The 26,616-nt window shown below is 48.2% G+C and overlaps 1 protein-coding gene and 1 pseudogene across 2 annotated transcripts in view; both read left to right on the top strand.

Annotated features, from left to right (window-relative positions):
* The window catches only part of LOC112625371 (DNA polymerase nu), a 169,638-nt gene that overhangs the window by 135,084 nt on the left and 7,938 nt on the right, over positions 1-26,616 (top strand). For both annotated transcript variants that reach the window (XM_025386644.1, XM_025386645.1), the window contains 4 exons: positions 8,858-8,940; positions 20,062-20,193; positions 24,021-24,131; positions 24,716-24,794. In XM_025386644.1, the coding sequence (XP_025242429.1) occupies positions 8,858-8,940; positions 20,062-20,193; positions 24,021-24,131; positions 24,716-24,794 (405 nt within the window). The remainder of the gene's footprint in view (positions 1-8,857; positions 8,941-20,061; positions 20,194-24,020; positions 24,132-24,715; positions 24,795-26,616) is intronic.
* Positions 14,814-17,103, top strand: LOC112625141 (annotated as a pseudogene).

Below are 26,616 nucleotides of genomic sequence, written 5' to 3'. Positions count from 1 at the left end.
GTAATCAACCCTCATACATTGCCATTGGTAAATGGTGCAGCCACTGTGAAAACCAGTCTGGCAGTTTCTCAAAAAGTTAAACACAGAGTTACCATATGACCCAGCAATTCCACTCCTAATACATACCCAACAGAAATGGAAACATATGTCCACACAAAAACTCGTACATGACATTCATAGTGGTATTAGTCATAATAGCCAAAAGGTGGAAACACCTAACTGTCTATCAGCAGAACAAGTAAGCAAGATATGGTCTATCCATACAGTGGATTGTTGTTCTGCCATAGACATTTAATCCATTTACCTTTAAGGTTAATGTTGATTTGTGAAGTTTTGTTCCTGTCATATTGCTAATTGTTTTCTGGTTTTATAAATTATTTCTTTCATTTTCTCTGTTTGTCATTGTGGTTTGGCGGAGTTCTGTAGTGGTGCCATTTGATTACTTTCACTTCCTCCTTTGTGTGATTGCTTTACCAGTGAGTTTTATACTTTTGTATGTTTCCATGATGGTGAATGTTATCCTTTTGCTTCCAAGTTTAGGACTCCCTTGAGCATTTCTTGAAGGGCCGGTCTAGTGGTGACAAATACAGTCATCATTTACTTGTCTGGTAAAGACTTTATTTATCCTTCATTTATGAAGGTTGTGTTGCTGGATATAGAATTCTTGACTGACAGCATTTTTGTTTGTTTGCTTTTTCTTTCAGCACTTTGAATATGTCATTCCATTCTCTTCTGGCTTGTAAGGTTTCTGCTGAAAAGTCTGCTGTTTTATGGGGTTTCCTTTATAGATGACTAAACACTTCTCTCTTGCAGACTTTAGAATTTGCTCTTTATTTATTTTTTATTTTTATTTTATTTATTTATTTATTTTTGAGACGGAGTCTCGCTCTGTTGCCCAGGCTGGAGTGCAGTGGCCTGATCTCTGCTCACTACAAGCTCTGCCTCCTGGGTTCATGCCATTATCTTGCCTCAACCTCCCGAGTAGCTGGGACTACAGGTGCCTGCCATCATGCCTGGCTAATTTTTTGTATTTTTTTAGTAGAAACGGGGTTTCACCGTGTTAGCCAGGATGGTCTCGATCTCCTGACCTCGTGATCCTCCCGCCTCAGACTCCCAAAGTGCTGGGATTACAGGTGTGAGCCACCGCGCCCGGCCAGAATTTGCTGTTTAACTTTAATTTTAGACAGTTTGATTATAATGTGCTGTGGCAAAGTCCTTTTTGCCTCGTATTTTCCTGAGGATTGCTGAACCTCCTGGATTTGGATGTCAAAATCTCTTGCTAGACAGGAATTTTTCATATACTATTTTGTTAAATAGGTTTTCTAAGCCTTTTGATCTCTCTTCAACCTCAGGAATACCAATAATTTATAAATTTGGCTGTTTATATAGTCCCAAACATCTCAAAGACTTTGTTCATTCTTTTTATTCTTTTTTCTTTAATTTTGCCTACTAGATTCCAAAAGACCTGTCTTCAAGTTCTGAAATTTTTTCTTCTGCTTGGCCCAGTCTGTTGTTGAAGCTTTCAAATGTATCTTATATCCCCTTCAATGAATTTTTTAGTTCCAGAATGTCTGTTTAGTTGGTTTCGGGGGTTTTGTTTTTAGAGATATATATCTCTTTGGTAAGTTTCTCATTTGTGAATTAATTTTAATTCATCCTGAATTAATTTTCTGAGTTCTTTGTAATGATTTCCAGATTTCTCTTGCATCTCATTGAGCCTCTTTAAAAATCAGTATTTTGAATTATTTATCTGGGATATTGAGGATTTCTTTTTTGGTTAAGATCTATTGCTGGAGAATTATTGTGTTCCTTTGAGAGTGTCATATTACCTTGCTTTTTCATATTTCCTGTGTCCTTACATTGATTTCTGCACATCTGGTGTAACAGTTGCTGCTTCTTATTTTTTAATTTACTTTCATTTGGGTGTGGGGGTTCCTGAAGATGTGACTCTCTGTTGGTTGGATAGGACCCTTTGGCTTTGTTTCTGATTGCATGCAGTAGTGAAGACTCTGTATGATTTCTTTGGCTGTGAATAGCATTAGTGGTATCTGTGGTTTCTTTGGGATGTTAGGGTGTAGGTATTGGTGGAGGCTGTGGTAAAGTTTTGCAGGGACTAAAATGCCGGATGGGCCTCTCTTCAGGTTTCAGCCACTCTCTCTTAGTGGGCTAAGCATGACTGTCCTTGTGCCCTGGGACAGCATATGCTGGCACCTGTATTGGCGGTTCCAGGCAGACCACTTCTTGGGCCTCTAGTTGGCTTTCTCAGATGCCATTTGTACTAGTGATGTCCTGGTTGGGTGAGTGGGCTCTTGAGCTCCTCGGCTGCCAGGATGGTTTGAGTGATGGTAGTACCAGTGGTTGTGAGATACTCTTTTGGGTCCCACGTGTTGTGCATTTGTGTTGGCAGTGGTTGCAATGGGCTGTGCAAGCCGGCCCCCAGGCCAGCAGGCAGCACTTGCAGGTAGGAGCCAGCTGAGATGGTAGTGGTATGGTGTTTATGCCTGACCTCTGCCCCCCTGGAAAAGTGCTTGAGTGTCCCAGGTGCTGAATTGGGTTGTGGAACCCCCAGGACCCTGGATCCTGCACTCTGTTGGGGATAAAGGCAGGCATAGCCGGACCAGGTGAACTTGTGCTGGACCCCGAGTGGTAAGTGCCCCCCAGTGGAAAGTTCATGCACCTGCGTTGGCGAAGGGCTAGGGATGGCATGGCAATCCCCAGGCCCTTGGTGAAATGTTTGAGTGAAGGGCAACAGCCACTATGCTGAGGTCCTGCGAGTGAAGGCCTGTTCCGGTGATCACAGCCTTGGCTGGAGAGTGGGGAACTTGTGTCCCTCTCACACCCCAGTCCAATCCAGGCATCCTCCCCCATCCCAGCTGTCACAGCTGACTCACTTTTCAGTCAGACCTGGCAACTCACACCTAACCCACAACTCAGCCCTGGGCCATAAGAGCCCCTATCCAGCTCAAGACCAAGCCTCCACAGCTACTCTCGTCCTGCTCAATTCCCACGGAAAGTGCCTACTTTCAACTCTGGTGACTGCAGCCCATGCCATGCTTGCTTTCCAATTCTAGTTGTGGGAGCTCACACTTTGCTCACATCCTTGTTCCACAAGCAGCAGCCCAAGTTTTCCTGATGCCTAGGCCTAATCCATTGTTTCATGGCACCACACAGTCTGTTAGAAGCTAGGACCAACAATGACATCTTACTCTAGCTACTTAGGTCTTAGGAAGGACGTGGGACCCAGGGCGTGTTCCCTCCCTGGAGCAGGGCTGGGGAGGGTTAAGGTGCTCTCCTATGGCCTGGATTATATGATCTCCCAGTGGGAAAGTGGACCACAGAGAGATATCACCCCCTCCAGTACTGGGGAGTCACTCTGGTTCCCAGCCTGTCCCGGCCATGCAGGCTGTCTGTTTTCCTTCTTCCTAGATTGTGGAGTGTTCTTTTGCTTTTCTGTTGAACTGCTGTGTTCTGTCTTGGATAATGTATTCAAAGTGTGATTGTCTACATAGCATTTTTGTTCTTCTAAGTGGATGAGGCATGCTTGAAATGCATCTAATCAGCTGTCTTGAAAAAAAAGATATTTCGTAGTATGATTTGTATTGTTTGTGTTTCTTTTCAACACACTCCTATTTATGAGACTTATGTGTTCTCCTTTGTTTTCTTTAGCCTTATTTAAGTTTTGATTTTTTTTTCATGTTTAGGCATTTACTCAGTCTGGACCCCATTTTTGTGATTTGTGTGGCAACAAAGATCTAATTTGATTTTTTCCACCATGGCGAGCCAGTTGTCCCAGGTCAATGCATGAGGCCACATCCAGTGTTTCACCTCTGCAACACACCAAGGCCCATGAGCCCCAGCACCACCACTGGGCTCTCTGTTCTTCTCTGTATATGTATTTTAACATCATCCTTTCATGATTGTTTTTACTTTAATAAGCTTCTAATTTATTTTTGTGTATGATAGGAAGTAGGCATTTAACTTCATAGTTTCCCAAATAATGAGTCAGTTCCAACCCAGTGTAGATTTAAAATGCCAAATCATTGACTATGTTTTAAAATATACTACAGCCTGTTTGGGGCTTTTTCTTTGCTTCCCCCGATTTATCTATTTTTACTCCTGCATCAGTATTGAGCTTTGTGTACCTTTCCCCGTTCTTCCTCATTACTCGCCCTTTTTAGCTTTGGCCTGACTGTTCCCATTTGTTTTGTTTTTCAGATGAAATTTAGAATTGCTTTCTTAAGTTTTCACCCCTCAATCCTCCCGATACCTTAATTGAAAGTGTGCTAAGGTAAAACTGGATATGGCAAAGTTGATGTCTTTTCACTGTTGTAGTGTCCTGTCCAGGAGCACAGCACATCTTCCACTGTGTCCTTTAATGGCCCTTCCTTGTTGAAAGTCTGGTGCATTTCTTCTTAAACTTATTGTCAGGTATGTTGAGGTTTTTATTGCTATTGTGAGTGTGGTCATTTTATTATAGTTTCTGTTTATTACTAGTAGGAAAGCTATTGACTCTCCTGTATTTACTGTGGAATTTTTTATGGGTAATTTTTTCTTTATAGTTTTCATTGTTTAGAAAAAATTTAAATACCAGCTATCAAAATAACAAAAACCAAATTTCCGTAAGCCCACTAGACTTACTTGTAGGCTTTCCCCCACATATTTATCTGCAATTTTATGACTTAAAATCGAGTCATACTATATAAATGATTTGCAACCTAGCATAATTTTTGGATCTCTCTCTCTCTCTCTTTTTTTTTTTTTTTTTTTTTTTTTTTTTGAGACAGGGTCTCACTCATCACAATCTCAGCTCACTGTAGCCTCAGCCTTCTGGGCTCTAGTGATCCTCCTGCTTCAGCCCCCCACATAGCTGGGACTACAGGTGTACATCACCACACCTGGCTAATTTTTTTGTATTTTTAGTAGAGACAAAGTTTCATCATGTTGCCCAGGTTGGTCTTGAACTGGATCACTTTTTTAAATACACTTTTTATTTTAGAACAGTTTTAAATTGACATAAAAATGGCAAGGATGGTACGAAGAGTTCTCATACATCCCACCCCTGCTTCCCTGGTATGAATGTTTTCCATTAATATGGTACATGTGTCACAATGAATGAACCCAATACTGGTGTGTTATCATAAACTAAAGTCCACACATGACTTGAATTTCCTCAGTCTTTCCCTGCTGTCCCCTTTCTGCTCCAGGACCCCCTCCATGACACCACACTGAATTTAGTCACAGTCTCCGTAGGCTCCTTTTGATGGTGACACTTTCTTGGACTTGCCCTGTTTTCAATGACCCTGACAGTTTTGAGGAGGACTGGTCAGGTATTTTGTAGAATGTCCCTCAGTTGGTGTTAGTCCGATGTTTTTCTCATGACTAGACTGGGATTTGGGGTTTGAGGGAGGAGGAGCACAGAGGTGCAGGGCCATTCCCATCACACTGAATCAGGGACGTGCACTGTCAACAGGACTTACCCCTGCTGATGCTGACCTGGGTCATCTGGCTGATGGCGTGTTTGTCAGGTTTCTCTACTATAAAGATACTCTCTTCTACTCTGATTCCACATGGTGCCCTTTGAGAGCAAGTCACTAAGCACAGCCTCTAATTCAGGAGTTGGGGGTTATGCTTTGTCTTCTTAAGGACAGGGTATCTATATACATTATTTGGATTTCTTCTGTATGGGAGATCTGTGTTCTCCCCCATTTATTTATTTAATCCTTTGAATCCAAATTCGTATGGATTCATGAATATTTATTTTTTACTTTGGGCTATAATCCAATTTTTTTTTTTTGTTTTCTTGCTTAAATTGTTCCAGCTTTGGCCATTGGGACCTCTTTCAGTTGGCTCCTGTGTCCCTTTGACTTAACCTCTTTAGTGTGTGTGTGTGTGTGTGTGTGTGTGCGCGCACGCGCGCGCATGTGCACACACATTTATCACTTCCTTACTTACCGGCACTAGAAGATATTCCAGGCTCATCTTGTATGTTTCCTGCTCCAGTCCTAGAATCAGCCATTTCTCCAAGGGAGCCCCATGTTTCATTGGAGAGTGGTGTTAAAGGCCAAGCTCTGGTGCTAGGTGCTCTTTGCTACTGAGCAGGTTGCTTCTAGGCCCTCTCAGCTGACAGAACAGGAAGTTATACATGCATGCCAACCTTGTATATACACACATCTTTAAATATTTCTCTGTGTAACCAGGTGCATCGACATGGAGCTTATCATGAGTTCATACTGGTGTCTCCGGTGATAACCCATTAGCCATGGATCATTCTAGCTCCTTCCCTTGCTTATGTACCTGGCATCAATCTAAACTTACCAAGACCTCTATGATACATTTTCATTTGGTTAAATTTAAATATGTTTTATAAAATAGTCTACAAAAATGTCATGTAGTTGTTTATTCATTTAAACAGGGTCTTACTCTGTCACCCAGGCTGAAGTGCAATGGCACACTCATGGTTCACTGCAGCCTCAACCTCCCAGGCTCAAGCAGTCCTCCCACCTCAGCTTCCCAAGTAGCTGGGACCACAGGGGCATACCATCATGCCCAGCTAATTTTTTAATTTTCATTTTTGTAGAGACGGGGTCTTGCTATGTTGCCCAGGCTGGTTTCGAACTCCTGGCCTCAAATGATCCTTCCACCTCAGCCCCCTAAAGTGCTGAGATTACAGTCATGAGCCACTGCACTCAGCCCATTTTGGCTTTTTGCTTCTTATCTAAATATAGCTATTAACAATGCCAAGTTTAAGGGCAGCTAAATGAGGTGGCAAAATAGCTTAACACAGCAGAAAAAGGGGGAAAACTGGAAATGCATTGGTACTTAGAAATTAGGTGGCAAAAAATCAGTGAAGTCTGGGATGTCAGCAAGAATGGTGGGGTACACAGCCCCATGGGCCTGTCCCCCAAAGAAACATTGAAAAATCTAACAAAACTGTCTCAACCAACTTCATCAAAACTTTGAAAAATAGGCGAAGGTTTACAGCAACCAAGCAAATGCTGAATCAAGAAAAAGGCAAGCGGAGTATGGTGACTCATGCTTGTAATCCCAGCACTTTGAGAGGCTGAAGCAGAAGGATCGCTTGAGACCAGGAGTTCGAGACCAGTGGGGAACAAGCAAGACCCTACCTCTAAAAAAAGAAAAATAAGAAAAAACTTAAAAATGATAGGGGAGCTGGGTGCAGTGGCTCACGCCTGTAATCCCAGCACTTTGGGAGGCCAAGGCAGGCTGATCACAAGGTCAGGAGTTTGAGACCAGCCTGGCCAACATGATAAAACCCCGTCTCTACTAAAAATACAAAAATTAGCTGGGCATAGTGGCAGGTGCCTGTAATCCCAGCTACTCAGGATGCTGAGGCAGGAGAATCACTTGAACCCAAGAGACGGAGGTTGCAGTGAGTTGAGCTCATGCCACTGCCCTCCAGCCTGGGCGACAGAGTAAGACTCTGTCTCAAAAAAAATAAAAAATGGTAGGAGAGCCTTGTGATGACTCTATTTACCCTCCTCCTACCCCCCAATCTTGAAGGCAGCAGCATATTCCGAGCGTGGGACCGGGTCTCTGCTTCTGGAGGCAGAGCACACCTTACTCGAAAAGAAGTGGGTATTCTCACCAGTCTGGTGGCTGCCTGAAGGGCTGACACAGGCACTTGTCATTGTTTCACCTAACTCAGAACCCACTTGCTGCAGAAGAGTGGCAGGCATTGCTTGGAAACGTTGTGAGGCAAGTAACTTGCAGCTTCCTGAAGCTAAAAATTATAGTTGAGGCAAACAATGAAGCACTGAAAGCTCTGGAAGAAAAACTGAGGAGAGAGATGCTTTTGGAAATTAGAGCACTCAAAAGTACCTGTGGATACCAGGAAATGTAGAAAGCCCCATACGTGCGCAGGGAGCTTGCATGCTCAGAAAAGAGCTAAGAAGACCTGAGTTTCACCTGGGGCTGGTCTCTATGCTCAGTGCAAGTAGGAAGTGAAGGCTAAGGTAGAGCTGTGAACAACCTGGCTAAGCAATGAAGGAGACCCCAGCACAAAGTCATTCACAAAACAGATTGGGAGAAGTTTCTGTTACTTTTTCTGTCTCTCTCTGTCTCTGTTTCTCTCTCTCTCTCTCTCTCTCTCTCTCGGCTTCTGAATCTGAGATGCCCACTCCATCAGGGAGGCCTGGTGTAGATGATAAGGATGTTTACAAAAGCAGCAGGCAGGAGGCGGCACCCAGGGCACCTGGCAGGCTGCCTATCCTTTGGGGATGCTCTCAGAGGAGGAGGGACTCTTGGTGGTGCTGGGAGTGCCCTGGAGCTCCTGTGCTACTCAGATGTCTCAGCTTTAATCTCTGGGGATTGCTGTGGTTCAGATGCCGGTCAAATGCTGAGTTGATCCTTATTCTATCTGAATGCTGTAGCCCCAGGGTGGGGCTCACCCCCATGGCCTCTGTCTGTGGGAGGCCAGGACAGAGTTGCTCATCCAGTCAAGCAGTGGGACTAGATAGGCCTAGAAACCAGCTCCCCCACTGCAGCAGACACAGACGTGGCCCAGGCCCAGGCACCCCAACATGGGGAATGGGCTTTCCTGAAGTTGGGTGGGCATGCCTTTGGTGAAAGCAGTTTTGGGTTTTGATTTGTGGACACCTGGGAATGTGGGGTGGTGCTTGGCTGGCAGCAGCTGCTGCAGTGTTGCTAAAGGCATCTGCCTGGGGCCCTTGCCAAGCTGACACCACAGGTATGGAATGTCTCCCATGCCGGTGTGCCAGCCACTGTGAAACTGTGAAGAATTTCCAGAGGAAGCGCAGTGGTGGGGCGTGTGGTTAGACTGTCTGCCCTGCACTGATAATGCCTCCTGTGCCTGAACACACATGTTCTCTCCATGCAGGAAGGACGTGCCCATGGAACACGTGACACACGCAGACAGAGAGCAAACCAAGAGGGTGGTATACGCGGTGGTCTATGGAGCAGGTAGGCTGCAGGCTGGGAGCTGGGGTCTCGGTCACCTGTAAGCTGGCAGCTGTGTGTCTGTGTTTAAATGTGGCTGTGCCTCAGAAATAATCTGTGAGTCCCTGGGTGTTGTTTATGCTCTGATGACACCTGCAGCCACCAGACACTGGCCAGACCACCCCACACGTTGACCTGCTCAGAGTCACATCCAGTCTCTCAGAGGGAGGCCACAGAGGTGGGCAGGTCAAGTGTGACCAAACCATTGGCTCCACCCCTACACCATACTACTGTGCTAGGCACCACTGCTGTGCTTGGAGACCTTCGAGGAGACCCTTGTCCACACACATGCCAAGACGTTATAAAGTTAGACAGCCTCAAGGTATGCAGTGCTTGGACTCATTGCCACATCTCAGCATGCACCCCATCTCCCTAGAGCAGAGCTCACCCAGCTGGGCCACACAGCCAAAGGACCCCACAGAAGGCAGAATCAGGCCTTGGGCCGGGAGCAGGACAGTGGGGATCCAGTCTCAGGGGTAGCAGATAGGAGAAAGCAGGGCTAGGCCAGGAAGGACTGGAGGCCAGAGGTTTGGGCTGCCTGGGGCCTCTTCTGCAAGCCTCTTCTTCCCCTTCCCTTTTCGCTTCTCTTCCTGCTTCTGCTCCTCTCCCTCCTTCCCCCTACCCCCCAGCCCCAGCGCCCATGTCAAAGCAGGCCTTCTACTCTCTTCCATTCGCCCTTCTTCTGCTCTCCCTTGGACTCCCTGACATGGGTTGTCTGGGGTTTTTTAATTCTTTTCTGGCCCTGGGTCATGCTGAATCAGTGTGGCCTAATTTCCCCAGCCCGCCAGCTCCTTCTTAAGCCTGTTCAGACCTCCTTTTCCCTGTGATCAGTTCTTTGAGCAGCAGGGCTTGTGCAAAGACCCTGAAAAGGAGATTCACCATCCTGCCATGGAAACCCTTTGTTTATTCACAGAAAAGCAGCAAAACCAAACAAGCTTCAGTGGACGAATAATGGGACAAGCACATAGTACATTGTCCCTAAGAGCTGCCCTACAGTCTCCATTGAGACTGTGGTGCTGTTGAACAAGAGTCCAAAGTGCCCCACCCTGAAACTGTGGATGGCTGGCTTGTCTAGAACCACAGCCAGTCAGCCAGGCTGGCTCCAACCTCAGAGCTTTGCACTGCTCTTCCCTCTACTGGAACGCCTGCCCCTGCACCACCAGGGCCCATCCCTCACTTCTGCAGACCTGCGCTCAACTCTCCCCTGTGCAGCCTTCCTCAGCCACAGTATTTGTTACCCATTTCTGGGTAACAAATTGCCAAAAACATAGTAACTTAAGATAATACACACTATCCCACAGTTTCTCTGGGTGTGGGCATGCCATAACTGGGTCCCCTGCAGGGCTGCAGTCAAGGTGTTGGCTGGGGCTGTGGTCGCATCTGTGGCTGGGGAGGGATCCACTTTGTTGGCTTCTGGTTTTTTTTGGTTTTTGTTTTTTTGTTTTTTTGTGTTTTTTGGAGACAGTCTTGCTCTGTTCCCCAGGCTGGAATGCAGTGGCACAATCTCGGCTCACTGCAACCTCCAACTCCTGGGCTCAAGCCTCCTGCCTCAGCCTCCTGAGTAGCTGGGATCACAGGCACCTGCCACCACACTTGGCTAATTTTTCGTATTTTTAGGAGAAATGGGCTTTCACCATGTTGGCCAGGCTGGTCTTGAACTCCTGACCTCAAGTGATCTGCTCGCCTTGGCCTCCCAAAGTGCTGGGATTACAGGCGTGAGCCACCGCACCTGGCTGGCCTATTTCTTGCTGGCTGTCAGCCGGAGGTGGTCTCAGCTCCTTGCCACATGGGCCTCACGCCTTGGGCAGAGCCTACATCTTGGCAGCTCTGCTCTTCAAACCAGCGAGGGAGCAAGATACGCCAGCTCTGCACCCACTTGCCTGTTCATGGTCTCATGCACCAGCTCGAACATGGGCACCTCAAAGAAAGGAGCTCATCAGTTTAGTTCACTGCCTGGCACAGAGAAGACACAGGAACAAATTAGTGGACTTGGTAGTCTTATTTCCACTTTTGAAAACATTCTGATTGTGTACATGGTTTTTGGAAAATAGACTAAGAAACTTTTTTTAAAGAACTAGATTCTGTGAGTGACAGTAATGTGACATTGGATTGATTCTCCTCAAAGTTGCTTGGTCCACTTCCTCCTCTCAGCCTCTTCTGTGCTGTACCCCTGAACCTCCCTGGGGCCTCTGTCTTGTGGGGAAGGCATCACTCTGCCAAATTATATGAGAGTTTGTTGCCTTGCATCCTGCTCCAGCATCTTGTGTTGCAAACATAACATTTGCTTCTGCTCTGCGGGCAAGACATCGCCTCCCCAATCCTGGGCCAGGCAGCCTGGACTTGATCCCCAACCCTGTCACCTCCTGACTGTGTGGCCTTGTACAAGGCCCTCCGCCTCCCTGTGCCATCTCCTCCTGGGAAAATGTTTTCATAGGGTGGACGGGGCCATACCTGGCACAGTCAGCTCTCATCTGTGTCATCTGCCATTATGTCTGACTCCTACTTCACTTCTGTGCCATGTCAATAAATGCCTCCAAGTGACTGAGCAGCTTCTGTAGGTCTCCTGTGGCAGCCCCGGCCTTGTCCCCAGCTGGGGCAGCCACCCCAAATCCAGCTAGGAGGGAGGAACACAGAATGAGAGTGCGAGCACCTGCCGTGGGGCAGCTGTGCTCCGGCAGGACGGCTGCCCTGACCTCCTCAGAAAAAGGTGGTCTTCTCTGCCACCCATTTGGCTCCTTCTGGAGTATTCACTTTCTTTTTCTTTTTTTTTTTTTTTTTTTTTTTCCTGGAGAGGAAAAGAGCTGCATTTTGTAAATAAGTACTGAGTCATTAACCATAATGTCGAAAAGGGTAATTTGGCTGCTTTTAGCTGTGACAGTGACACGGGTTCCCACCCTGAGCCTCCGGCTCTGCTGCTCCCATTGTTCTGGTCTGGCTTGACAGCTGGAATTACTGTGTATCCACTGCTGTGGGCTTAGGCTGCATCTCTGTTCTCCTCGTGTTTGAAACTTTGTCACATGAGCTGGGACTGAGGAAGCCCGTGAACTTGCCAGGCCTCCCGGGCCGCTGGGTACCCTTTGGAAATTCCACAGAGGAGCTTTGCACCTACCGGCTTGCAGCGGATTGCAGTGACGTGTTTTCACGTAACGTACCTCTGAACGGCCCACAAATGCTGGGGGCGTGGGGCAAGGCACGGTTCCTACACATTCTTGAGAAATCGGTGACATGACTATTGTGAAAACTGTAAAGAAGATAGCAGAGGAAGTGGCAGGACTGTGTGAGAGGCAGGGGGGGAGATGCCCCAGAGGGTGCAGGGTCTGTATGCTCAGCCCCCGCAGCCACTGTGGAGGAGCTGGCAGGGAACACACGGAGTAACAGAGCAGCCACTGTCCGGGAGCCTTGACCCCAGAGGCTGGCTCACAGTCTCACTGCTCCTCTATCAGTCAACTGAATTCAAATGTCCATCCCCAGCCTGACGGCCCTGCTCATGGCCACTGCTGAGCCCAGCAGGAACCTGCCTTCTCCTGGAAGCAGCTCCTGACTCCTCGGATCTTGCTCTGAGCCCCTGTTGCTCCTAGAGTCTAACCCTTGAGTCTTCTCAGATGATTCCATGACTCTGAAGCTTGCCTCCACATCCAGTCATCATGTGACCCACAGGCCTGTGCTGAGGGCACGCCCCCTGGCTCAGTGCCTGCTCCCGAGGGGCTCGCACCTATCAGAGGAGACACAGGAGCAGGCCTGGGCACATCGCACTGTGCCATCAGTGCATCTGCAGGAGTCCCTGGTACCAAGGGAGCCAGGGGAGGGACCCAGCCCAAGGAGAGTTGGGAGAGTCCAGGAGCTGGCCCAGAGCAGCAACACCCGAGCTGAGTTTTGAAAGTAGCATAGGATTTACTGTCAGGTCTGTTCCAGCTAGACCAGCCCACGTTCCCAAAGGCCCACTATGTACAGGCACTTGCTCATCCCTAGAGACATAAACAGGAGTGAAAGCCTGTTAGCAATATGTGTGGAGCAGAAGAGCACTGGAGGAAAGGGAGTGAAGATTGTCCCTGCTAAACGTCAAATTGTAGCACACACATACATAGACTCACATGTGTACCCACCAGATAGGATTAGCTGTCTGTGGGAAGAGTCAAATTGTGTGTTCACGTAGGATTTCAGAGGTAGGGAGGACTTAGTGCCCCTAGTATGCAGATCTCTCAGGGCCTGTGTGTGAAACAGGATCAACGGAATCACAGTGTGGGGACAAGTTCTATGAAAAGAAGGAGCAGTCCACAGGAAGCGTGGGACAGAGAAGTCCCCACAGAGCCAAAAGCCGTCCTGCTTGGGGAAGGGACAGTGACCTTTGAGTGTGACAGCCCCACTGCTAAGGGTGTCCAAGGAGTGAGGAGCAAGGATCCAGGGCCTGGAAGTCCTCCCAGACCCTCAGGCTCCATCTCAGTCTCTCATCCCTGCTGCTTGTGGAGCCACCACACCGTCCGCTCTCTTGTGGATGGACTTTCTTCATGCATGGGGACTGAGGCCACCCGCTGCCCTTCAGAGATCCCGACAGCTCCACAGAAGAAAGGAAAGGGATTCTCCCTTGGCCATAAGTATTTAGAAAGCAAGGCATGACTTCTGGTGATGGCCAAGTCGCTCCCATTGGAGCAGCCCTCCTGCAGGGACCAACTTTAAACTGTGCAAAATGTGTAAAAAGACAGCTACCCAGAGGCACTGGGAAGTGACCAGAGCAACAGCAATTGGAGGTCAGCTGACACCTGGAAGAAAGGAGTGGCACTGGTGAATTTCTCATTCTATAGCCCCTTACCTGAAGGCAAACCTCAGTTAATGCTGTGGGGACAGAAACTCTGCTAGGAACATACAATCCTACTAGCTTGAAGAACTGGAGGACAGAGTTCTGGACAACCAGAGGATCTGGAAAGTGAAGGGAGAAATTCTAGAAAGAAGAGAGCCAGGAAATGAGGCCAAATTCCAGGTACGAACTCTACTCAGATCCTTGGCTGACTCCTAACTATGCATGAATGGGACAGACTTCAAACAATCCAGAAGCCAAGGCAAAAAGGACTGACCTGAGATTTCAGCGTTTTCCCACTGCAGGGAGACAGAGTTTGATTTTAGCCAAACTAAGTGCCCCTTTAAAAAAAATTAGTACTCCTGGCCAGGTGCGATGGCTCAAGCCTGTAATCCCAGCACTTTGGGAGGCCGAGACGGGCAGATCACGAGGTCAGGAGATCGAAACCATCCTGGCTAACATGGTGAAACCCTGTCTCTACTAAAAAAATACAAAAAAACTAGCCGGGCGTGGTGGCGGGCGCCTGTAGTCCCAGCTACTCAGGAGGCTGAGGCAGGAGAATGGCGTAAACCCGGGAGGCGGAGCTTGCAGTGAGCTGAGATCCGGCCACTGCACTCCAGCCTGGGCGACAGAGCGAGACTACGTCTTAAAAAAAAAAATTAGTGGCCGGGCGCGGTGGCTCAAGCCTGTAATCCCAGCACTTTGGGAGGCCGAGACAGGCGGATCACGAGTTCAGGAGATCGAGACCATCCTGGCTAACACGGTGAAACCCCGTCTCTACTAAAATACAAAAAAAATTAGCCGGGCGAGGTGGCGGGCGCCTGTACTCCCAGCTACTCGGGAGGCTGAGGCAGGAGAATGGCATGAACCCGGGAGGCGGGGCTTGCAGTGAGCTGAGATCCGGCCACTGCACTCCAGCCTGGGCAACAGAGCCAGACTCCGTCTCAAAAAAAAAAAAAAATTAGTACTCCTGAGTTGGCACAGTATCTAAGCGGAGTGTTTTGGAAGGAGTTAAGGGGCTGTGGCAAACACCCTCTCCACCGTCATGGCCTGGCATCGGAATGTTCAAGGCTTTGACTATGATGAAGATTTTGAAGTTGATGATCTCTATGGCCAGTCTGTAGAGGATGATTATTGTATTTCACCACAACAGCTGCTCAGTTTATTTATTCACGGGGTGACAAACCTTCCGTTGAGCCTGTAGAAGAATATGATCATGAAGATCTGAAAGAATCTTCCAATTCTGTTTCGAACCACCAGCTCAGTGGATTTGATCAAGCTCATCTTTATTCATTCCTTGATCAAATGAGAGAAGGTACTTGGAGATGCTGTGCCAGATGAAATGTTAATTGAAGCAGTTCTGAAGAACAAGTTTGATGTGCAGAAGCCTTTGTCAGGGGTTCTGGATTAGCATGCAGAATTTTTTTTTTTTTTTTTTTTTTTTTTGAGACGGAGTCTCGCTGTGTCGCCCAGGCTGGAGTGCAGTGGCGCGATCTCGGCTCACTGCAAGCTCCGCCTCCCGGGTTCACGCCATTCTCCCGCCTCAGCCTCCGAGTAGCTGGGACTACAGGCGCCCGCCACCACGCCCGGCTAGTTTTTTGTATTTTTAGTAGAGACGGGGTTTCACCATGTTAGCCAGGATGGTCTCGATCTCCTGACCTCGTGATCCACCCGCCTCGGCCTCCCAAAGTGCTGGGATTACAGGCTTGAGCCACCGCGCCCGGCCTAGCATGCAGAATTTGAAGGACGAGAATGAGGGAACAGTATCTACAGGAAAGACAACAAAAGGTAAGGAGTCTTATTTTCCTCTTCTGAAGTTTCAGCTAATAATGTTCAAAGTTCTTATCCTCAGTCAGCAAATCATTTGGATTATTGTAGCAAACCCTTTGATTTTTCTAGCTCGGTAGGAAAATACGGATTATCTCATAATTCTTCAGTTCCAAGTCACTGTTTACTCCATAGGAAAAAGAAACTTGACAGACTTAAAAGGGAGAAGAAACTGGAATTATGTAAGTTAACAAGAGAACTTTCACTAGCTGACCTAATTCATGATATGTCAAGAGATTCCTGTGACAGTCAGCCATCAGTCAGATTATCATCTACAGACAGTCTGGAAAGTCTACTTTCAAAGAACCTAGATGCTGATCTATTGAGACCTCATGCATCCGAATGTGTTTCCAAAGATGATTCTGCATTCAAAGAAATGCCAGATTTAAAGGCCATAATGATAAAGAGCACAACACCGAGTAATTCTTTATATATTCAAAATAATTCACTATCTGATTTTCAAAACATTCCAGTACAGGGCAGTTTAGGAAGTTCAAATAATCCTTTGTGCTTAACTAGCTCATTGGAAAATATGACTGTTGATAATTTAAATGCTAGTAAAGAAACTGAAGTTGGAAGTGTTTCTTTAGTTGAACAAAGTGCCAAGAATTACATTTTTAAAAATGATAATTTGCAGTTTTCTCAGTGTGAAAGTCCATTCCTAACTGAACTGTTTCGGGAACACAAAGAAACCAATATAAGCCAGTGCTTTACTTTGTCTGACCTTTGTAACCAGTCATCTGCCAGTTTCACAGATCTAAGTTTGGGATCCTTTCCCCTGTCACAATTAGCAAATCGCTGTCAGTCTTCACCCAGAATATCAGAATTAACAGGATCTCTCTCGTCACTGGCATTTCCTAAAGCTTCTTACAAGAGACCTTGAGAATTTGTCACTTTCTGAATTGATTGCAGAAATGATTGATGTATACAACTCTCAGATTAAGAAAGAGTCCTTTGAGGTCANTTGCAGAAATGATTGATGTATACAACTCTCAGATTAAGAAAGAGTCCTTTGAGGTCAGTTTATCTGAAGAGAGGTCTCCTGGAATAGATTCAAATATTGATCTCAGTGTCCTTATAAAAAACCCAGATTTTGTTTCAAAGCGTATAGTAGACCAATCCATTGCTCCATCATCACGAACTGAAGTTCTAAGTTCAAAGCTACGGAAGAATTCCAATTTTGCTAAGGATAATAAAAAAAACAATAAAGGCTCTCTGACTAGGAAATCACCTTTTTCTCTGTCTTAGACCAAGGCCCTTGCTGCTAGACCTTCAGCTTTTCCCTCAACACTGTGTCTTTGTCACCCACTGAAAAGCTGCAAGTGACGCACCCTTGACTTCTGTAAGACTTTTCTTTATGGTAGACAAGTTCAAGATGTAAAGGACAAAGAAATAAGTCCTCTTGTAGCGATAACACCATTGACTTCAAATCAGCATCACCTGATGACATTGTAAAAGCTAATCAAAAAAAGCATTTACTAGAGAATAGTAACAAAAGGAAAACTTGATTGCTGTTGTAGAGCTTTTTATTTTTAATTAAAGTCTTCAGAGAATCACTTTATATGATGGGATTCAAATTGTGATTTTCACCAGAGTTGTTGTAGGTCAGTTGATTAGTTGATACGTATTTTTGCACTGAATTTTTTTTAACTATGTCTTCTTTCGGTGATAACTGACTTTATTTAAGCTGGCAACCTATACTGAGTAAGTATATGTTTACAAAGTGGATATGGAAACTTGATGTTGTGAAATCAGACCTCAGATATTTTTGTTTGAAGCATTCCACTTCCTATGTTTTTTATGATGAAATATTTTTTTCTATGAAATATTTTTGTGCTTTGTTCATCAATGAAAATGTCAGGACTTGGAATTATAATCGTTTAGTGTGAAGATTATTCTTATGTGGCACAGCATAGTTGAGACATTATATTTTAAAATATGGTATAATTCCTAGTTTCATTATTTTTGTGTAGATAAATACTAAAATTTTTCTATTAGAAAATCTTAAAATTCCTGACTTTTGAGAGTACTGTGAAGATTGTTGAAATACATTTTTAATGATAATAAAATGAAAATCTTTTAAGGGACCATGTAAATATAGAAGTTGGATTTTTATGTGAATTATTTTTATACATTTTTCAAAACCATTTGTCCTAAATATACACTTTAAAATAAATATATAAAAAGTGTAAACAAAAAATTAACACTCCTTAACCAGACATGGTGGGCATATATCTGTAGTCCCATACTCAGAAGGCTGAGGCAGGAGGATCACTTGGGCCCAGGAATTGAAGGCTGCAGTGAGCTATGATCATACCATTGCCCTCCAGCCTGGGTAACAGAGCAAGACACTGTCTCAAAAAAAAAAAAAGAAAAAGAAAAACAGAAAAAAAAATAGCACCCCTTAGAAGAACATAATAGGATCCAAAACTCTACATATATCATACATGATATCCAGCATATAACCCCAAATTCCTAAACAGGAAGAAACAGAATAGCTTAACCATACTTAAGAGAAAAGGCAACCATGGAAACAGATCCTAAGATGATCCAGATGTTGGAATTAACAGACGAGGGTTTTAAAGTTGCTATTAATAACTAAGCTCAAGGAAGTAAAAGAAAATATGCTCATAATAAATGAAAAAAAGAAAACTTCAAGAAATAAAATTCTAAAATGGAATTTCTAGAACTGCATATCAGAAATAAAAAATTCACCAGATGGGCTTAACAGCAGATTGGAGGTGAGAAAAGACTTGTCTAAGAAGATACTCAAAGTCTCATCTGGCCAACCTTGTGTATCTAGCCACCATTGGATTTCTTTCTGAGAGCCAAGGGAATTTTCCATTGCAGCACCATAGCTGAGGCACTAGGTGAGGGTGGTGGTTGGAATTTGACAGAAAGAAAGAGTCATAGATGAATTATTTCAGTAAAGTGTAGCAGAACACATAACTTATTTGTGAAGATATCACAATAATAGGTTTTAAGCCCTAAAAGAGATATTGGAGATTTTTCATTTCCAGCCAAATGGTGCCAATTCATCAGGCAGTCCTGGGCATAGAAGGACTATGACTTTATCCCTCTCTGCCAGGATAAACTTGGGGAGAACAGGGCACCCCAGACCTTCCCACTCTTGCTGGCAAACGCCTGCCCCTTCACTCTCCTAAGACTTGAATATTCTCTCTGTCCAGAGCTGCTGCGCCGTTAGCTGGCCAGGGCCAGGAGTGGCCTGGCTGAAAGAAGGGCTGAATCAGAGAGGCCAGTCAGTCCCATTCCTCCAGAGGGTTCTTCCCTGGTCTTCACAGACCCCACACCTTCACCCCCTGGGCCATGTTTCTGCACTATCCTGTCCAAAGGTCCATGGAGCCCCCTCTAGTACAACCCCAGAGTTTACCTATCACAGAGGACAGCCAAGACCACTGCTGGTCCCGGGCATGCTCCCCCAGGAAGGCAGGTCTTCAGGCTGCTTGTCTCTCTGGGGTTCCTTCCAAGGACACAGCACTACTCCCCAGGGCCAAGGCTTTCCCTAGGATCCCACTGTCAAGCAAGGGATGATGTCCTCATGGATTCCTCATTCTCTATTTACATTATTATTCTCTTCTGGAGGAAAATGGGAGGGAATGAGTGTATATTGAGTACCAAGTAGGAACCACGCACTGCTTAGAGCTTCCCATGCCTTAGCTCATGGGGCTCCCAGCTGGAGATAAGGGCTCTTGTTCCTAATATACAGTGCAGAAACGAGCTTTAATGTGGGTCAGGCAACATCCCCAGGGCCACACGGAACCTCCTGGTGGGACTGGGCCCAGACCCAGGCTTCTGTGGTCGCTGAACCTGCTCACATGCTTGTGGAACTCAGCCACTGCCCAGCCAAAGTCCTTTTTTTCTTTTCTTTTCTTGTTGATAAATAGAAAGTAGGCCTCACTTTGTTGCCCAGGCTGATCTTGAACTCCTGGCCTAAGTGATCCGTCCGCCTCAACCTCCTAAAGTGCTGGGATTACAGGAATGAGCCACCATGCTTGGCCCCAACCAGAGATATTTCTACCAGCAGTGTCACAAGAACACTTGCATCTTCTAGAACCAAATATTGAACTCCTGAGCACCATTTTCTCATAGTTTGACCATGGAACTTCCCCCTTCCTCTTTTCCTCTGTGCCCCACTCTAACCTCCGCAGTTCTGGAATTGGGTCTCCCACTGGCTGCACTGGGAGGAGGGACCGTGTCTACTTCATCACCACATTACCTGAAACACCTGGCAGGCGCTGAGTTAGTATCACTGAATAAATACATGTTTCACAGGCCCCAGTCCTGATTGATTGGCACCTAGCACCCAGCTTGTAAAGCCAACACCAACTCCATCCCAACCCATCAGAAAAGACCAGTGCTGTCAACTGGACCTGACTCACTGAGCCCGTGCACGCGGTCACGGCTGGTGTGAGTGAGGCCTTGACATGCGTCTCTCTGACTGACAGGGAAGGAGAGGCTTGCTGCTTGCCTTGGAGTTCCTGTTCAGGAAGCTGCCCAGTTTTTGGAGAGTTTTTTGCAGAAGTACAAGAAAATCAAGGACTTTGCCCGAGCAGCTATTGCCCAGTGTCACCAGACAGGTGAGTTGGCCACAACCAGAGCTTCCTGCTCCCTGCCCACCCTCTGTGGGAGGATGGGGGGACAGCTGGGTGGGTGGTGTGTGGGCGGGCCCTGGGTCCTGAGGTTGGTTTCGGGGCCTGGGTGAATCCTCAGCTCTTGTTGGACAAATAAGGCTGAAGCTTCCACACGAGAAGGGACAAGAGTCTGGGCGGCTTGAAGCAACACAGTGAACATACTTGAGTGACTAGATGGTGGGTGGGCAGATAGGTAAAAACAGATACAAGCCTGCACCTGGAAAGGGAAAACACGGATTCTTGTGAAAAGCACTGGTATATTTACAAATATCACCACAATCAGGTCACAAAGGAAACCCAAATAAATTTCAAAGAATATCAAGTAGAACATATTCTGTGACCACAGTGCAATGAAAAGGTGTTTTCATACATGTTTGTCTGAGTATGTGTAGCCATCCTTCCACCTACCTATTTGGAAATTGATTATACTCCTAATAATTTGGGATTAAAAAAAGAAATCCTAAGAAAATGACAAAAAATGTTAGAAATAAATTACAGTAAAAGTATCTCATCAGAAAGTGGGATGTGGCTAAGTGACGCCTCACGCAGACGCAAACGAATCTTTCAGAGGAGTATTTTTTAAAGAAAGAGAAAGTTGTGGGCATAAATGAGTTGTGTTCTACACAAGAAATCTGGAAACGAGCAGCAGAGAAAAAAGGGAAGAAATCAGTGGGAGAGCAGAAATTAATGAAATAAACAGCAAAGAGGAGGATGAACGACAGACACAGGAAGAGCTCTCACAGCACTCAGCACTCACTGGGAGTGAGGAAATCAGCCGGAGAGTTGGCATCCTGGATGCTGTGACCTGTTGCCTCTGGGTGCTGGCAGTGTCTGTGTGCAGCCTCGTAGACCCTCTCCGTGAGCCTCTCCCAGTGACTCATGGATGACTTTTCACTCTGGGGCCCGTGCCCAAGCCCCATGAGCTCCGGCCAGCCCTGCTACAGGCTCCTCGTTGGTCTGACAGCAGACGGGCAGGTGGGCAGCATCTGTGCCACAGCCCATGCTAGCCTGGAAGGGGGGCCTCTCCGGCACCTGAGACACAAGCTGCTTGCTCCCATGGAGCTTATAGTCCTTGGGGGACACGGTAAACCCACAAGCATCCAGACAAGGACAGGAAGGTGGCATCCAGGTGTGAGAGGAACAGAGCAGTCGCAGAGGCCCCAAGGGAGCTGTGCCAGCCTCCACCTCATGGAACCGGCGACCTGAGTAGAGACAGGAAGGGCCAGGAGGAGTGCCAGCATGGGCAGGTGGGCCAGAGAACAGGTAGGGCTGGGTAAACCCAGACCACGCATGACACTCCATGCAGAAAGAACCTGAGCTTTGTCCTTCAAAAATGATTTCAGTCACGATGTGGGAAAGAGATTTGAGGTGCAGTCAAAGCCACCCCTGAGAATAATCTAGAAGCATGCAGGCATTAACACAGTAACGGAGGAGGGGCGGAGGGAGAATGGCACATAAGAGATGTCAAGGAGGCATCAAAAGCTAGGAGCCAGCTGGGATCTCAGATGCCTCTCTGGCCACCTCAGGGGTCAGTGCTCTCCACAGGGCACTTGGCCACCCCGGCTGGAGCAGACTTACTCTGATGCTGGCCGTCCCAAGGCCCTGGGAGAGGCCCTGCAATGTGCTCACGTCCTTCTACGTTTTGTAAACATGTCAAAAGAAAGTGTTTCAGCTACATTCGGCTAAGATTGCTGCCTCCACCGCTCTGGCTTTCTCCACCACACACCTTTATATGCCGGGTGGCATCAGTGGGGCCACAGCCAGTTGAGCTGGCAACTCATTTAATGTGGATTTTCCTGCTGGTGCTCCTGTGGTCCCCTGCTTTCTCTGTGTGGTGTGGTGCTAGCCATCCTGGCACAAGAGTGGCTTCCAGGAGCACTGGTGCCATGCGAGCATCACCACAAAAGGCCAGGGCCAGAGGGCATCTCAAGTATGAACAGGAGCTACAGGCACTGGCACTGGTAGCACTGGGTGGAGGAGAAATGAGGTTTGAAATGTATGGAGTCAGGAGACCTGCCTTAGGCCACAAGGAAGTCACTGGCTTCAGACTTTGCACCCACCACGAAGAACCAGAAAACGGGGCAAAATACCTGGAGCAGCCGTTTCCAACACTAGCTAGTGGGTAGCGTATTGCTCTTGTATCTGAGAGAAAAGACGCCAGTGAGCTGAGTCCTGTGAACGCCGTGTGTCTGGAGGCACAGCCCATGTGTGGAGGGGGAGCCACGCAGACTGCAGAGTGGTCTCGATGAGTGGAGGAGACATGGATCCAGGCTGGGGAGGCAGATGCAGCTGTATTTTGCAAGTCAGAGTGTCAGAGAGGAGGGAGCTAGAGAGAGCGAGAGCGTTGTAAATCTTCAAGGAGTCCCCCTTGTGTCTGTTTTTGAACACTAAGATACACATACATTGAGTGAAATGCTACGGGACTAAGCACAAAAACTGCTGGGAGCAGTAAGCTGGATGATTCCAGAGTTCACATGGAACGAGGAGATGTTTGAGTTCTGACCATCCAGAGCAGAGAGTCCTTGTTAGACACCTGGGACATTCAGCAGAGGCCTCAGAAGGGTCACACTTTAGAGACAGGTCTGGACTAGCCCTAGATTCCAACTATTCCAAATCCACTCTAACAAAGCTTAGAAGCAAACCTCAAAAGGATCAGGATGATTGGCAAGTAACTGAAGCCTGCCAAAACACCCTCAAAAGGAAGACAGCACACCCCAGCATTCAACAACGTAAAATTCACAGTGCCCAGCGTCCGGTCAAAACTCACTAGACCGACAAAACAGCAGGAGCGGAAAGGGACCAGGTCAGAGCAGAAGCTGTCTCGGGTCCTCATGCCAGTCCCTCTCAGGAATCCTGCGTGTTGCCCGGCATGTAGTAGGTACTCAATCCCTTGTCACTTTGATTATTACAGATGTGGGAAATTCTTCTCATCCTCAGTCACAGGTGGAGGATTTATTTCCCACCCACACCTAGTTAAGGCAGAAGTCCTCACTGGTCAGGAATATAGTCATTTTCTTAAAAAGAGCCCCCAAACTGCATACACTTCAGGCCACACAAGATTGGATCTGCCCAGTGCAGGGTGTGGACCTGACTCAGACATGCCCCTCCTTGAGGATGTGGGCTGACCCCTTTCTCCTCCATTCCACACAGTTCGGAGTTGGCCTAGGCCCAAGGCCTCCACATGACTTTGCAAAAGCTGCCCTCCCTCGTCCTATATGAGATCCAGGTGCAGCTAGAAGTCAGGAGAGTGCAGAGCTGAGTGCAGAGTGTGGCCAGGGGCAGTGGCTCCCCGCTGTAATCCCAGTGCTTTGGAGGCCGAGGTGGGCAGATCACCTGAAGTCAGGAGTTCGAGACCAGCCTGATCAACATGGTGAAACCCCGTCTTTACTAAAAATACAGAAAATTAGCTGGGCGTGGTGGCAGGCGCCTGTAATCCCAGCTACTCAGGAGGCTGAGGTAGAAGAATTGCTTGAACCCAGAAGGAGGAGGCTGCAATGAGCCAAGATCGCGCCACTACACTCCAGCCTGGGTGACAGAGTCTTACTCTGTCTCAAAAAAAAAAAAAAAAGTGCAGAGTGCCCAGCAGCAGACCCTTGCCTTCCCACTGGAGAGCCCACTTGCCCCTGCGATAGACTCAAAGGGCCCAGGGGAGGCTCGGAGTCTGCACTGCAGTGTGGCTGTCTCTCTGGGGCCTCTGGACCTGGCCCAAGGGAGCTGCACCTGCTGCAGTGCCTGTTTCTGTCCCTCATCTGCTTTTGCTCTGTGTGACTCAGGCTATGTGGTATCCATCATGGGCAGAAGGAGACCCCTGCCAAGGATTCATGCTCATGACCAGCAACTCCGGGCACAAGCAGAGCGACAGGCAGTGAACTTTGTGGTGCAAGGTACGGAAGCCTCTTACCCTGTAGTTCTGTGTCCATTTGCTTCTTGGGTTTTAGCAGCCACAGGGCTGGTGGCACCCACTGATCACTGATGTGGTATTTCCTGCTCATCACAAACCTCCTTGCAGGAGCTTACAATACCCATGTCCTGCCTGGCAGTTACTGTCAGGGGCGTGAGGGGACACAGTCATCTTTGTAGCTAGGATGATTCCCCCAAGAGCTGGGCCCAGGCAGTACTGTTTCCCATATCTCTGCGGTGGGAAACTGAGGCTTCAAGGGTTTAGGCAGACCTGGAGCTCGGTCCTTTGGTGCTTGGCCTAGGCCCTTCCATCCTCTCCATGCATGCCTGGCAGGGGTGAGGCCTCTGGGAATAAGGCACCCAAAACCCAGGTGCCCTGCAGGAGCAAGAGGGCGGGAGGAGCAAGGATGAAGTCTCTGCCTGCAGTCTGTGGCCTTGGCACTCAGACAGCTCAGAGCCAGCACCTCTGTGTGGAGGTGCCGTGAGAGCTGTGGCGACAGTGCCAAATGCTGAGTGCACCATGAACCGTGTGCCTTGGGACCTCAAGACAGCACCACGTGCCCCACAGGCTCCGCTGCTGACCTCTGCAAGCTGGCCATGATCCGTGTCTTCACTGCAGTGGCCACTTCCCGCACCTTGACAGCCAGGTCAGTGGGTGGCGGTCAGCCTGCCTGGGCCCCAGCCCTTCCCAGGGCTTGGATGGGAGGGTTAGTGTTCTGCGGGAAGACCCTCTGGGGGCTCACGATTCTGACTGCTCACCAGCTCTGCTCATCGGGCCCCCAACCCCTCCCGAGACTCTCAGCCTGTGGCAGGCCCTGGAGGCTACCCCCAGCAGGCATGCAGACAGCAACCAGCCGTCTACCAGCATGGGGCACAGATGAGGCCTTTCCAGACAGAAGTGCTGTCTCCCCCAGACCCCTCCTCCTCAGGGTGTCTGCACAGCACAGGGGCACCCCTTGGGGCTGCCCACCCCAGAGGCAGGTGAACCCCTCAGCCCCTTGAGCAGGACCCTGGGAACTCCAAACTGTCCCCACTCCTACCTGTTGCTGCCACCAATGCCAGGCAGTGTGCCCCATGTCCAGCTCTGGCTGCAGCCCCGACCCCAGAGCCAACGTTCAGACGTGCCTTGGTGGTGGAGGCTCCACCGTGGCTGCCCCCCAGGCCACAGCTCTCTCAGGCCTCTGTCCCTGCCTCAGTTATTCCCCCAGGGCACATACCTCAAGAATTTGGGCAGCCAGGGGACAAGCAGCCCTCACCCGACCACCTCCTCCTTGCCAACCAAGGCCCTGGGGTTGCTGGAAATGGCCACCCAGACACCTCCTCTCCTCGTTCTCCTTGTGGGGGATCCCCTCAGGAATCCCGGAGCCCCTTCTGGGAGCTGAGCCGCCTCAGCCCCCCCCAGTGTCAGCCCCCAGAAGGGCCTCTGGCGCTCTGACCCACCATAGACATTTTCCTACCCCCACCCTAAGGGCCCTCAAGCTCTTGGTGCCAGTCCCATGGGGGCAGCCTCTGCAGACCAGGGTGCACCTGCCACTGCAGATGCATCCAGGAGGGGAGCCCAGGGTGGGCTGAGGCAGAGGCTTCTAGAGTATAAGATGTGGCTCAGGCCTCTTCAGTGTGCACACCCCTGACTTTGGGTTGTGGGTCCTGCCTACCCGTGGCCGCTCTTTTCCATCTCATCACAAACCTCCTTGCAGGAGCTTACACAAACCCATGTCCTGCCTACAACTTTACAACATCTGAGCTTACAACTTTCTCTTGGCTTTTGAGGTTATTTTACATTCTCAAGGCGTGATTTTTTGCCTTATTAGAGATCCCTCATCTCTCTTTAAAAGTGGCCTCCTTATGTCTTCACGAACTCCCTCCTGTCACTGTGGCTTTCAAGCCTGTGCTGTTCCAGTGATTTCAGTGACTTTGTGCAGAAATGTGTCCCTAGCAATGGCCCTGCCCAGGCCAACGTGTGACACCCAGCAATGGAGAGGAGGGGGTGGTCCCTAAGTCCACCGAACCCCAGCTGGCTCCTCCCCTTGCAGCCCCTGTAGGTACTTCCTCTGGTCCACAATCACCCAAAACCTCAGGGAAACAAAGCCCAGAAGGAGGCCGAAGCCCAGGCTGTCATCCCAGGGAGGGAGGATACCTGAGACCCCACAGGGTCTAAGCACTGCCCCAGAGGCTCTGCGTGCAGCTTCACTGGGCTGTGGGCTATCAGTGCTGCTTTCTGCAGTAACTGAAGTGGTCAGGAGGCAGGAGTGGGGCATTAGATTTACTCTCAGCTGGGCGTGGTGACTCACACCTGTAATCTCAGCACTTTGGGAGGCTGAAGCGGATGCATCACCTGAGGTCAGGAGTTTGAGAACAACTTGGCCAACATGGCAAAATGTCATCTCTGCTAAAAATACAAAAATTAGCCAGGTGTGGTAGCACACACCTGTAATCCCAGCTACTCAGGAGGTTGAGGCAGGAAGATCG

The sequence above is a fragment of the Theropithecus gelada genome, chromosome 5 (genome assembly GCF_003255815.1).
Source record: "Theropithecus gelada isolate Dixy chromosome 5, Tgel_1.0, whole genome shotgun sequence".
Classification (NCBI taxonomy): Eukaryota; Metazoa; Chordata; class Mammalia; order Primates; family Cercopithecidae; genus Theropithecus; species Theropithecus gelada.
This window is presented reverse-complemented; position numbering and strand designations above follow the sequence as displayed.